Consider the following 14,778-nt stretch of genomic DNA (forward strand, 5'->3'; position numbering starts at 1 on the left):
TAAAACATCCAGTACAAACATTACAACACATACAGCTGTACTAGGGAAATTAGAACAGTAAATGAAGTAATAAGCAATATTACAAACAAGCCAAGCTAATCGGCAGGCCGAGCACAACTTTACAGCATTTGCTATAATTGCTGACCACAATTGAAAGGCATTGAAATAATCTTTTAAACTTGATTAAATCTAAAACTACTCCACTGTAATTACTTTTTAGGTGCGGGAATGAATTTGTTCTCCTTTGGTACATGCTTTTCACCTTAACTCATGTGAAATTTATAAAAAGGGGTAAAGGGCTGATAATTTTGCTTCCGTTGGGGAACAGTGTTAAGGTATGAACTTTTTATTTAGAGTAAGATGAAAATAAACATTCATGTAGTTCTGTTTGTTACCTTGTAATTAATATGAAACTAACGTACGTCCCTGTGGTCAGTAGCATGCTAAAATATATAGAAAAAAAAACTTACTGCGTTCTCAAGCTTACGGGACTACCTTGAATGTGCAATTTTTTCTTATGTCTGTCTTAAAAAGAAAAAGGCACTTCACCTTACATGTCTTTTAGTGGTTTAAGGTGGATCGATTATCAGAAGTAGAACTATCTTAATTCCATCATGTTCAACAATAAATGTAAAAAGAAAACGAAATATGATTTTCTTCCTTCACTTAGGTACAGTTGGAGGTCTAAACCTTTCCACATTGGATAAAGATGGCAGCTGCTGCACCTTCACCCCTGGCCAGCTCTGTAGAGAAAACAAATGGAGCCAAGCTCAGCAGACTTCTTATTGATGGTGGAACAACGGTTCTGAGGAATGTTTTTGATAGTTATCATCCTCCTGCAAACCTGGCTGCTGATCTCAATGCAAACTATCTTTCTCTAAACAATCTCTTAAGGAGAAGAGCCTTGCGTACAGCTCAGTGGGACCAACTGTTCCCACCTGGTGGAGCTGCACCAGACTCCAACACATTCGATATAACTCTTTTATTCGTCCTTTTGACCAACATTTGTGGTCTTTACCCTCATCCATTAGGATGGCACAATTTCCCACTCCCAAGTGACACATCTCTTGAGGCAAACCTTTGTCGCATTAAGTTTTTCCGAAATGAGTTGTATGGTCATTTATCGACCACTGGTGTTGATACACCAACTTTCTCTTCTTTGTGGCAGGACGTTAGTGCCGTTCTTGTTGCTCTTGGTTTGAATCAGGCAGAAATTGATAGATTGAAGGCAGAACATGGTGGGGAGGAAGATTATCTTGACGCGTTACTTGACTGGGCTGATAGTGAAGAGGATATCAAATCACAGCTGAAGGATATACGTCAATGTCAGACTGAAACACAACAAAGGATTGCAGAGGTACGTCAGACTCAACTTCAAGAACTTAAAACACTTGAGGATAGCCAGTCAAAACTGCAAGAATTACATCAAATCCAGATCACGACACAACAAACTGTAGAGGAAGTACGTCAGACCCAGCTAGAAGTTCATAAAGCGCTTCAGGATAACAAGTCAAAACTGGATGAAGTACATCAAACCGATAGTAACATAGAAGGAACTGTTGAGAGAGTACATCAGACGCAACTAGAAGACCGTGAAACAATCCAGGAAAACAAGTCAAAGCTGGAAGAAGTACATCAGACCCAGACCAAAACACAAGAAACTGTCCAAGCTGTAGCAAAAACCCAAGAGGAACATTTTGAAGCTGTTGAAACAGGTCTCCAGGAAATAAAGCAAGCAGTTGGTAGCTTGAAAGGAAGAAAAGGCACTGAAAGCCAAGCAGATAAAGTTCTACGGAAACTTGCCAAGTCTGAGTTCAAAGGAGACATTGAGTATCACGTGGGACGATTTCAAGAAGGCACACGTGAGTGGGTGTTTAACAAAGTTCAAAACTGGTTAGATGACAGAAACTCTCAAAACCGCGTGATGGTGATCAGCGCCAATGCCGGAATGGGAAAGTCAGTAATTTCTGCCGTCACATGCAAAATAATGCAAGAAGCTGGAAGACTGTCAGGAAGCCACTTTTGTCAGCATAATAACGCACGTTACCGAAATCCTCAGCTGATGCTTCAGTCCTTGGCCTATCGCTTGTGTCATGCCCTGCCAGAGTACAAGGAAGTCCTTCTGGAACAGCTTTCAGGAAATCTGGGTGAAGATCTTAACAACATGGGTGTGGAGGAGCTGTTTGCTTTGCTGTTTAAAGAACCTCTAAACACTGTAGCTGATCCTGGAAGAAACCTGCTCATGGTGATAGATGGTCTTGACGAAAGTGAATACCAAGAACGGAATGAGCTGCTTGATGTAATTGCTAACCACTTTTGTAAGCTTCCATGTTGGATTCGATTTCTATGTACGACCCGACCAGAGAGAAACATCGCCGAGGCATTAAAACAGTTGAAGCCGTTTCAGCTGGAATCAAGCGATGAAAAGAATGTGGAAGACATCAAACGCTTCTTCCAGAAGAGGACGGAACATCTAATCCAAACAGAAAATAAAGGTGCCATTGTGGAAAAGCTTATAGAGAAGTCTGAAGGACTCATGCTGTACGCATACTTTCTTGTGTCATTTCTCGACGAGAATGTAGCAATTTTGGAAAAAGGAGATCTTGATCGCAACTTACCATTGGCAATTTCGTCAGTCTACCATTCCTATTTCAAACGTCTAGAAAATGAACTAAGGAAGGAACTAGGCGTCAAGGAAGAGAATTTTCTGAATCTGTTAAGTGCTGTTACCGCATCAAGAGAGCCCTTGCCGATTGGCTTAGTTTCTAAAGTTTTGTTACCTTGTGCAAACTCACCAGTTACAAGGCGTAAAGTACTAAAAGCTATTAGTAGTGTGTCATCCCTTCTTCCCATTCGCGATGGCAGTGTACATGTCATTCACAAGTCAGTTAAAGACTGGTTGACAGACACATCATGTTATGGAGAGCATGTTTTTACCTTGGACGAGAAGGAAGGCCACCGCATTCTTGCAAACCTCTGTGCTGATGAACTTGATGACCTGAAACTCAAAGGTGAACGTGAACCAGTGCTTAGCTCTACTGAGAAGTATGCGCTACATCATGGTGCACCACACATGTTGCAGTTAGAGGAAGATATGAGACCAGGTGGATGTAGCCTGGAGGAGTGTGTACAAAGATATGTGATGGACTTAGAGCTTGTGTATGCAAAGCTCTTTGTAAGCACCTCGTTACCAGCTGAAGACATCTTATGGCTTCAAAGGCAGGAAATCTCTCAGGGGCTGTCTGAAGATAGTAAAGGTTTGTTGAACACCTTAATGTTCCTGTTACGAGAGTACCACAACACTTTTGCAAAACATCCTCATGTGTTTTTCGAAACCGTGCTGAATGAGGGAGGAACAGTGCTATCTTCTATGGCATCGAGCCTGTTGCAAAACAAATATCCAGAAATACCGTATATGGAATTTGTGCACAAGGAGATGCAGCGGGGTGCTGTTCTATCTCGATTTCAATGTTCGTCTAAAGTGGCTTGTTTTGATGTTTCACCGCAGATGGACTACATGGTGTGTGAATGTGACGAGGGAATGATTCAGATGTGGTCACTCCATACCGGCAAGCTTGTATGGGAACGTCCAGTGTTGGAAAAGAAACTTCACTACGGGAATGGAGCTTACAGAATATCACCTTCTGCTTCACATGCCTTATTATTTTACCGCTCAGTCGTTTTCCACCCCACTGATGAAGTGGTGTTACCAGGAGTCCTTAGCCATGCCTATAGTTTTGATGGAGACTTGAAACCACTGTTTCCCCAAAGTAGCTGCAAATTCACAGTTTGCTCGGTTTCAGGAGACAAGACCACAATGCTAACTGATTGCCCCAACAATGCAAAATGCATTGTTATGTGGAGTCTGAAGAATGGTTCCGAGATTACTCGTACCACAAGAAGTGAAGATGTTTTATCTTTTGCTTGGTCACGAGATGGGAAGCTGCTGGCAATTTCTCATTCCACAGGTTCCATTTCTATCGTCGATGTGTTGGATGGTTTTAGAACACTGACAGAAAATAACATCCAAGAAAGTTGTGGAATGATAAAGTTCTCACCTGACTGTCGATCTCTTTGGTGCTTTGGTGGAGTACATTTGCTAAATCATTTTTTTTGTTTGAATATCAATATGGCGGAACATCCGAATTGTGCATTAGATGTTAGTAATTCCTATGGTAAATCCTATGTGCCCTGGGAATTTGAATCACGTAGTGAGGCTGGATTTTTGTTAGGAGATCCTATTTCATCTGTGAATGTGAAATCTTGTTTTGTGTTAAATGAGGAAACAGTATTGAGAGGTTCTCCTGGTGATACTTTCGTAGACATGTTGCATATTCATAAACTACGAAAAAGTGGAGGAAAACTTACATTTGATAGCATCAAAGAAATTGCATTGTCTTTGAGTGGTGAGACCGTTTATGCTTTTGGCGATGCCCTGAAACCAAACGTCAGGGCTTGGGATGTTTCAAGTGGAGAGCTCGTTGGGCAGCTTACTCTAAACACAACTTGCCTTGTTAAGAATTGCCTTGTAGCTGTGAAAGAAGGTGTTTTATTAACAACAGGAACTGGTACTCTTGAGATGTGGGACTTTATATTGTCTGAGTGTGTCCAAAAATGGACCATAGAATACGCAGTCAGAAAGATCATCCCCATATCAGATGAACGAGTGGCGTGTGAGGCAAAATGGGGAAATGAGAACAAAGTGATCATATTGGATACAACAAGCGGAGAAATCATGTCGACAATCCCATCTGGTCACAGGATGCTGGTTGCATGTAACAGTAAGTGTCAGCTGTTAACCGGCAGAAGTTTCTCTTCACTTGTGTTGTCGGATGGCAAAACCACTCTATGGAAAACCAATCTAAGCGATGTAAATACATATGATTTAATTATAGTTCTATTTGGGGTGTTTTCTCTTGCAGAACAGTTTGTTGTAGTTTCCATAAGAGGCAAAATAACGCCCCCAACATTGCTTGTCCTCAGTGCAGTTTCCGGCGAAACACTACACATGTTATATAGAGGCGAGCAGTTTCGGGATTGTAAATTTGTTAGTGAAGAGGATTGTGTTATCAGCTCGGGAGAATATTGTCTTCGACTGTTTAACGTCAAATCTGGAGACCTGCTGAGTGTAATGTATCTGGAAAATAAGGTTACTTGTTTAGCAGCCTGTCCTCGTAAGCATGGCCTTGCCGTTGGCCAAAGTGACCGAAAACACGGATTCAAATTTATCCAGGTGCAGCTACCGCAAGATAAAGACAGCAGGAAGAACAAATGGTGAGTCATTACGAAAATTTTCAAAAAAATCACAAGTCAATGTTTATAAGAGATGAACATCTTATTCTTAAAATGATATTCGGAATAGCGGTGTATTGCAATGGAGAAATGCGCATCAATGCTCGCTACAACATTGAAAACAGACAGAATTAGTATGGTTTACTTCAAGCTTGTGTGAAAACCACAAGTTGCCATTTGAAGGCAATGATACAGCCTTTAGGTAGATACCAATAGAACCTATAAGAATCCTGTGGTGTTTTATTACTCCAATTGATCAAAGTAGAATATATACATATCTTGTTAGACATTTTTTCGACTTTTTTTGCTTGTTTACAAGCAAAAAGAAGTAGAATAGCAGTTATGTGGGGTAAAATCTGGAACCGGAAGGAATCGCATTCTTGTTAACTCTCAAGGGACTGTTTTAATTTCTCAAGGGAATACTTTCCGCTGTGGGTGATCAAAGCGCGTGACTTGTAAAGTGTCACTCTATAGTTGTGCTTCAGCACTTCCGTTCTTGTAGAAAAAACGTGACTTGTCAAATTTACAAACGTTATATAACAATCAAAAACGTGAGTAGCCCAAATCTTACGTCACATAACCAATTAAGAATGTAAGGGGTTCAGCGCTCGAAGACAGCGAAGTAAGAACGCAATTTGTACTGGTAAAAGTCTTTAGGCGCCAATATTAATTTAACCTAAAACGATTAACAACGCAAATTTGCACTGGTTCAAGTCCTTCACACACTGAAACGTTGCTAATAGTTAACCAAAGGGAACTCATTTCGTGACAATTGATTATTTCTGCTGAATTGCACAATTTAGAATTGCAACATCATTAAATGTGTTAAGTGATATTTACAAGTGTTTTGTAGCCTGTTGTGAAATTACTTCCGGTGGAAGCAGTCAGTAAAGACCAGTAAACGCTAAACGTTTTTGCTTCTGTTCAGAAGTTAATGCATCGCCATTAGAAAAATAAACAGCAACTGTTTTACTAGAAATGTAGTCGTTAGAAATGGCATGTGTAGCCGTAAGGTAAAGAATAACGCGAGGAAGCGGCTTTTGGTAATATCCAACTGAAAATTTACTGTGTGGGGTTAAGATTGCGTGACGAGACAAAAGGTAACTCTGTCGTGCGTAACCTTTATCGGGAACCCTGCATTAATAATGATGATAACAATAATGATAATGCATTTATATAGCGCATTTTCATATGTGTATGTTCAAATGCGCTTTACACATATTGGTTGAGGTCACACTTAGACTTTTCCTGTGGTTCTTTTACTATAGTAAAAAAAAAGGAAACAAAAGTTAACTATGGTAAACTGTGCTTGTTGACTTTTACATTTCCCAGATGGCTTCTTGTCCAAATGTTGTCAATCAAACTGCAATTTGATGACTAAAACAAATATGTTCAGACATTCCACTTTCACTCGCGTGACTGTACTTTCATCTGGAAAAAAATCTTTTTTGCATGTCGCCTGCGTGCAGTGAGCCATGGATTCAGAACGCGTGGTCCTTACGATTATTGCTCTTCTTCTATTAATCGCTGTTATCCGGAAAGCTCAGAGATTCAGATTTAGTGTCCTGAACATGTATTTTCTTCTGAACAGACGACGACACGACTAACCGTCCTAACCCACTGCTCTCCTCGCAAGGCGAATGCTGAGAAGACAAGCTTCTCAAGGGGAAGAAGAGCGGCGTGCATTTTTCAGCGACTTTCCTAGGACAACTGAAATAAAAGGTCTAGCGTTGCTTCTGTGTTGATCCGAACACAAGAATATAAAAGCACAAGAATGAAAATGGCGCAACCATTTCACGGTTCCGGAGCTTTGAGACCTTTCATGTCAAAACTTAGACAGCTGCAGTCCATTACTTAAATAAACAAAGTTTAGATAAACGCGCGATAAACCATGCCTTTTCAGGTCGTTTTACTATAGTTAACTTCGCTTTCATCCTGCCGCCGTTGCTATCGCGACAGACTACGATTACATTTACCATAGTAAACTGAAAAAAGTCGGTCACATTCAAATTGGCTTAACTATAGTAAACTTAACTTTACTATAGTAAAAAGAGCACTAGTGTGACCTCAACCATTGTAATTTAAGATTCAATTGTAAAGGCCAGACCACAACACCGTACCGGGAGCTTCGTGCCGTACTCTTCGTGCCCTACTCTACCGCTACTCTTCGTGCCCTACTCTTTAACGTCCCCTGTAATAAGACTGAAGATACAGGAGACGGGACCTACGGTTTATCGTCCTTTTTCCGAGAAGACTAGAATGTCTTACCTTTTGCAAATGTAATTACAAAGGCAGCACATTCTCCTCAGTTATTTTAAGACCCTGAGTGTTGGTCCGGTCTGGGGTTCGAACCCACGACCTCCCGCACAGCAGTCCTGCGCTCTACCAACTGAGCTAACCAGGCGGCGGTTTTAAAGCCGAGTAGAAATCTTTCTAACTCGGAAGGAAACAACTATTTCGATTAAAGGCAAACGTCAAAGTTTACCATTTTTAACCAAGCCAAAGTATATGAGTCGCAAAGCACCCAGCCGCCGCGACTGACAAATACAGCATTTCCTCCGCGAAAATAAAAAAAATGCTTGAACTGAAAGACGTGTGAATTCTTCCATGATATGTTCGAACAACAATGCCCAGGATAAACCTTCTACTCATACATACTTTTTAGCAACTTTTTTTATTAGTCGTAAGATTGTAAGCATTTTTGTAACTTTTTTACTATTTTTATATTTATTTTTTTTTTAAATAGTGTTTTTAAAATTTTTAACGTTTAACCTCTGTAAAGCGCTTTTGAACTTTTAGGATATTGGTGCTATATAAATATTTTATTATTATTTATTATTATTATTAAAAAAAGTCGATATCTCGAAGAGATCTTTGATTAGTGTGTAGTATCGCTGCACATTGTTACGAGTCATGCAGTACTTTGGCGAGCCCGAAGGGCGAGTCAAAATACAAATAACGACTAAAAATGTACAGCAATACTACACACTAAAATGTCTAATAAGAGATTTATTATCCAACGTTTTCTTTCCCCCAAAATGCTGACTTGCCAAGTTTTCAATCATTCGCGCGGTCAGGGAAAATGAGACGAGTACAAATATCGTGAGATATTTGTACTCGTTTCGCGCGTTGTTTGTACTCTACGAAGCAGAGTTGGTTTCGCGGCAAAATGTACAGCCGCCTTCCTTTTCCTTACGGTGGATTAAGATTACTCCTTATTTGGGTTTGATAAACAAATTAATAAATTCTTTACTTCGTTATCTGGTAAGAACGCTTGACATGTTTTGATTGTAAGTGGCATCCTATTTTCCTGAAGTATTTTCTCTGATTCCACCAAATGTTGGTTGTTGTTACTGGATATTAGGTAAAGGTAAAGTCTGCTTCGAGCCTAGTGGCCCATACAGGCCGGAGCTTATCCCGGTTTCCGTAGCATTAAGCGACTAGGAGTATTGCTACTCCCCCCTGGATGGGATGCTAGTCCATCGCAGGGTTACCCCCCAGCAGTAAATTCGCCGGTACCCACTTATACACCTGGGTGGAGAGAGGCACTGTGAGAGTAAAGTGTCTTGCCCAAGAACACAACGCAGCGCCCCGTCCAGGCCTTGAACCCGGGCCGTTCGACTCGGAGGCGAGCGCGCTAACCATTAGGCCACCGCGCCTCCCACACTGGATATTAGGACTAAAGGTTTTCTGTGTTACGATATCTTGTATACTGTAAATTAATTGAAAACAATGGGATGAAAAGCAGCATACCTCCAGTAGTAAAGAAGGGTCACATCAAATTGTTCAAATCCTTTGCTTACAGTATTTGTTCCTGGTAGTTCCTAGTTAGCCCGCTTTGTAAAACAGGGCCAACCTGTCAAATTACACATGTACCACTTGTTGAGATTCTTAACAAGTTCATGTTTTATTTGCTGTATACTTGTTTATTTTATAGTGTCCTGCATACATTAGACACTAAATAAAGTTATTTATTTCAGGGTGACTAGCACACCAGAGATAGAAGACAGAAGAGAAAACAAGAGGTCAGACATAAGCAGCAACGTTTCTAGACCTGAAGTGGGAAATTTTTAGCTGTATATCTGAGTATTTCTTTTTTTTCTTTTTGGTAACGCGTTTGGTTCAAACTTATCCAGCTACTACATTCGACTCTGCCATTGACAGTAGATAGAGTTGGTCGCTTAATTTGGGGAGGTTGGATTACAGGCCAGAGGTGGATAAAAATTATTGCTGGAGACAATTTGTTTTTGGAAATAACAAGGGTGTCATTAACCACATTCAGAAAGGAATCTGCGCTGTATACTGAAAACGTCAACAGCCTTTTTTTTGTTATTAAAGGGACTGTGCCACGGCTAAGTTAATTTAGTGTTAAATTTTGTCAAATAATCGCTATGAAAGTAAATCTTTGCAAAGAACTTTATTCTATGATTCTAAATGACAAAACCATAGCCTCATTGCAGCCAAATGTGTTTCCCGGGCGTTATAATTTCGAGTTACCTGCAGACAAGATTAACTTTAAAAACTGTTCAGCCGGACCCCCCGTCATGTATACTTCGAGTACCCCCCTGGGCATTATCCTAGGGTAAAAACTAAAATCTAAAAATACCGAGGCTATTCGTATTCAGAAAAAAATTAAAATTTGAAAGCCTAAGCAGGAATTTGTCCAAGCACGGACAAACCATCCACAGACTTGCGTGTTACTCAATTAAATGGTATTTAAAAGTTTTTGCTGTACTTGCGCAATCAAGTAGTTAAACATTAACCGCCCGGTTTTAAGCTTTATGCTTTAGGCGTCTTGTTTGCGCTTTAAAATCTTGACGATGAGATTATATGAACGGCAAGTTAAATAGACGTAAAAAATCTCCACTAGGTTACATGCAATCATAAAGGCTTACTTTTTTAAAAATAAATTCTTTATATAACAAATGTAAAAAACTTACCAACGAAAAGATTAGAGCCATGCGCTGAACAGCCCTTGCATATGTTGTCGTTTTATTATGTTGATGGGAATATTTTTTATACGGGAATGGTAAGAACACTTGACATACAATGTTTTGATTGTAAGCGGCATCCTATTTTCCTGAAGTGTTTATGAAAAACAATGGGATGAAAAGCAGCATAACTCCTGTAGTAAAGAAGGGTCACATCAAATTGTTCAAATCCTTCGCTTACAGTATTTGTTCTTGGTAGTTCCTAGTTAGCCCGCTTTGTAAAACAGGGCCAACCTGTCAAATTACACATGTACCACTTGTTGAGATTCTTAACAAGTTTATGTTTTATTTGCCGTATATAATTGTTTATTTTATAGTGTCCTGCATACATTAGACACTAAATAAAGTTATTTATTTCAGGGTGACTAGCACACCAGAGATGGAAGACAGAAGAGAAAACAAGAGGTTAGACATTAGCAGTAACGTTTGTTAGACCTGAAGTAGGAAGAGTTTAGCTGTATATTTGAGTATTTTTTTTCTTTTTTTGCTCGCAATGGTAACGCTTTCGGTTCAAACTAACGCAGATACTACATTCAACTCTGCCATTATTGACAGTCGATAGAGTTGGTCGTTTTAAAAAAATTAGGGGGGGTTCGACTACAGGCCAGAGGTGGATACTGAATGACCGCTGGACACATTTTTTTGGAAAAAAAACAAGGGTGTCATCGCGTGATAACCTTCAGAAAATAAAAATATGTCATCATTTAAATAACAATTGATTGCTTTTGTTCTTTTTCTATTCTTTTACCAAACTTTTTTTCGTAACGATATTCATATTGATTTTTTTTAAATATCGGTTTCTGCGTGTTTTGTATTTTTCAGCTGTTGCAGGTGTTTGCTTGTGTAGTAGCCAAATGATGCTGCTTTGCAAAGCAATTTGTAAGACGACTCTAATCAAGCAATGCTTCCTCTACATGAGTCTACAGAAAGAAGCTTGATCCACGAACGACGTGAAAACTCGAAACATGTATTTCCTTGTACAAATCGTGTTTATTTTTAGTGGCATTTTAGCGGTGTATATTGTAAACATTACTGTAGAGGGTATTGTGCAGCTGTATGAAGAACATACCTACGCAATGTCAAAGCAAGATTTAATCAAATGCATTTTTTTAGTGCGTGTACAAAGACGATATTTTATTATTCAAAATAATACATTCAATGAATCAATTAAGTTAGAGAACAATGTCGACTTTATTGTACAGAATGAACCATTAAATTTACCGTAATTAGTTGTAAAGATATCGAGTTTAGAAAGCTGTCAAGATTTTCTTATACAGAATCAGATACAGTGAGAGAGCCGCTCAGTCGTGTAAGCTGTGGTTATTGCGTTACACAGAATATATTGGAATACTTTGGTTGCAGTTTCACTTTTTTTTTCCAGGAAAAATAATCGATAAGGTTATTGGTGCTTGCAAATCGTTTTTATGATTTTAAATCAGTATTTTGTGTGTCGGTTTGTTTAATAGCCTTGATGTCGCCACAATTATTTAGTTTAGTTTGAGTAAACTGTTTAAGGAGGCTCCATGTAGTTTTTTTAACCAAAGGGTGGTTGTTTTGAAAATTAAAATTACCTAGGAAACCAATGTTCAATTTTTACCACAATACACCATACTGATCAAATATGACCAAATTTTAATTTTTTACCCGTCACTTAGTCACAAAGGTTGCCATAGCAACCATTGACGTTTTCTTTTGTTCTCAAACAAGCTTAATTTTCTCAAAATCTAGATTGACTTTTGGTATTCATTTTTTGATATGCTCGAGTTTAGTAGATTGACTACCTGTACACAAAATTTTAGGAAAATCTGTAAGAGCGTTTAAGAGTAAATCAAGAATGAAGTTTTTGGTATTTTCTTTTTATTTCCTGCAATCGGCAGTCGAAATATTTTTACAAATTAAAGCAAAAACTCTTTCGCTTTCAGTTTATGGTCTTTGATGGTGTAAGTATTTATATTTCAGTGAGAGTAACTGCGCCCAAATAATACGAAGCAATTTAAAAGTGCCTATTTTATATCAAAACGGGGTTTTTCTGAAAATTTCATTCTTGATTTACTTGAAAACGCTCTTGCAGATTTTTCTAAAATTTCGTCAACAGTTAGTCAATCTACTAAACTTTAATATATCAAAAAATAAACACCAAGAGTCAATCTAGATTTCAAGAAAATCAAGCTTGTTTGAGAACAAAAGAAAAAGTCAATCGTTGCTATGGTAACCTTTTGTGACTAAGTGACGGGTAAAAAATTACAATTTGGTCATATTTGATCATTATGGTGTATTTTGGCAAAAATCAAACATTGGCTTCCTAGATAATTTTAATTTTCAAAACAACCACCCTTCGGCTAAAAAAACTACATCGAGCCTCCTTAACTCTCTCTAAATCACCTTACTCAATAATTTTCAGTTTATTGGAAAATTTGGTTTAAAACAGAATTTTCCCAGTTTTTTTAAGGTACCTCACTCGATTTGCTGAGATAGCGAATTTGACGTGTGACTGTAGCTGTGTGGAGTTATTTTTGTTTGGATTTGCTGAACATTGATAAAATCCGGTTATTTTGCAATTCTCTTGACCAAGGTAATTAGAAGTTAGCAATCAGTGAGTATTAAGACTTGATAACCTTAATTCAGTATTTATCATAATAATTGTAATATAATGTTTGGTAGCTAGGGCTAGTGTTTAGTTGTAATAATTCAGCTTTAAATTGTTCGAGTTCTAGTCAAGGATTATTTCAAATATTAGTGCTGGAAAAGAAAAATTCGAAGTGCAGAACTTGAGTTTCTGGAAATCGAGAATACTTTTTAAACTGTCTCCGCTGAAACAAGCTTTTTTGTGACTCGGTATAAGTCCACACAGTTTATAGCTTTGATTAAGTGAAAACAAAAAAAAAACTAGAAAGGCATTTTGTAGTGCCCAAATTTGTAAAAAAAAAAAAAAAAATGGCAGATTCTTATTCGCAAAATTTCTGAAAGGTGGAATTTGATAAGTCTGCTACAAGCATGTCAGAGTTTTTATATTTTTACAATTAGATTTTTACATTTTGTATTTTCTGTACAACGGAGTAATGTACATACTATAACACGGCCTTCGATTACCAACCATGCAAGTGCTGGTTGGTAGCACATGAGTAGTACAAGTATATAATTAATATTGCAGCATAAAAAAGCCTATTAATGAAATTTGGATATTTGTTTTATAGAGAAATCACAAAATAAGTGATCTGTTATCCATGCTGCTAGATTTTTGGGGTTATTATAACTTTTCTCGGATATACATATATATATACCATTGCAAGTGCTTTATTTTTAGTTAGAAAGTTGTTGATTTTCTTAAGAGTCGTGTCCTTGGCTGTATTTTAAGATTTTTCTGTAGAGGAAAAGTTTGGGAATAAGCTGAATTGATCAACATTTGTAATAAGCCAAGAAAATAAACCAGTGTTTCATAACCGTCATTAAAGTTGCCCATCTTCATCTTGTGAGATTGGTCACAAAACCACCTTTAAAGAGTAAGGATCATGTTCCCTAGCCTGTATACAGCCGTCCTGCTCCGGTCCGCGATTTTTTTTTAGCGTAGCGGGACGGCTGTACACAGGCTAGGGAACAGGATCCTTACTCTTTAAAGGTGAGACGGCTGTACACAGGCTACCTGATCCCGGGGTAAAAATTCCAATGATGAACATCCTTAGGGCCAGGCCAAAAGTTGAACTTCACATGAGTCGAACCTAATGCAAATGACCAAAAACGATAGCTTTTGCTCATTTGCATTAGGTTCGACTCATATGAGGCCCGGGCCTTTGCTACCGTAGTTATGACTTGGCCTGCTTGCACAAAAGATTAATGATCACAACATTGTTTCTTGACATACATCAAACTTAAAATCCCAGGAGTTTGATGTCTTTTTAAGGAAGTTTTAAAACCCTCTTACGTCCTCTCTAATGTAAGATAGCACTATGGAATCGAATGAACGATCTTCTCCATCAGAGGCGGCGGAGCGTTTTTAAACGTGTGTGTGTGTGTGGGGGGGGGGGGGTCATCGTACTTCAAGTGAAGCACATACCCCCGGAGGGGGCGGATCCCCCTCCTTAAATTGCCTAAAGTGTCTTAAACAGTTTCCCTTGTGTCCGTAATCGATTTGTGACAATGCATAACTAGGCAGTTCAGACGATCCTGCTTCATGGTGCTTTCTGAGTTGTTCTTTAGACGTCGGAGGGCACAAAATGTACGTCCTGAAATCGCCGAAGCTACAGGTAATGCCAAACAGAATTATAACAGGTTGCAGACCATATAATTCCGCCAAGCACGATGCTGATAAAACGATTTGTGTCTTGACAAACCATTGTATGCTGCACTAGCAATACTTTCGGCACTGAAATGTGGGTGGGGTGGGGGATGGGGCTGAGCCCCCAAATTTTTGTTTGGGGACTTCATGATCAAATGCAAAGACAGAAAGCAAAGCTGATACTACTTGTAGGAAAAACGCTCAAAGCGTCAATGACATGAT

General features: G+C 38.7%; 1 protein-coding gene across 1 annotated transcript; it reads left to right on the forward strand.

The window, feature by feature from the left end:
- Positions 1-271: 271 nt before the first annotated feature.
- Positions 272-13,801, forward strand: LOC144666207 (uncharacterized). The gene is made up of 5 exons (XM_078527594.1): positions 272-335; positions 671-5,274; positions 9,273-9,317; positions 10,644-10,688; positions 11,106-13,801. Exons 2-5 carry the CDS (start codon positions 710-712, stop codon positions 11,128-11,130), a joined length of 4,680 nt encoding a protein of 1,559 aa, XP_078383720.1. The 5' UTR covers positions 272-335; positions 671-709; the 3' UTR covers positions 11,131-13,801.
- The last annotated feature ends 977 nt before the right edge of the window (positions 13,802-14,778 follow it).

The sequence above is a fragment of the Oculina patagonica genome, chromosome 9, assembly GCF_052425735.1.
Source record: "Oculina patagonica isolate OP01 chromosome 9, crgOcupat, whole genome shotgun sequence".
Classification (NCBI taxonomy): domain Eukaryota; kingdom Metazoa; phylum Cnidaria; class Anthozoa; order Scleractinia; family Oculinidae; genus Oculina; species Oculina patagonica.

What these genes read in the sequence shown, in the direction of transcription:
- LOC144666207 (XM_078527594.1), top strand. Translation starts at nt 710, where the DNA reads ATGGCAGCTGCTGCACCTTCACCCCTGGCCAGCTCTGTAGAGAAAACA. An exon ending in GACAGCAGGAAGAACAAATG is followed by an intron (nt 5,275 to 9,272) that starts GTGAGTCATTAC and finishes TATTTATTTCAG; the next exon opens with GGTGACTAGCACACCAGAGA. An exon ending in GACAGAAGAGAAAACAAGAG is followed by an intron (nt 10,689 to 11,105) that starts GTTAGACATTAG and finishes TGTATTTTTCAG; the next exon opens with CTGTTGCAGGTGTTTGCTTG.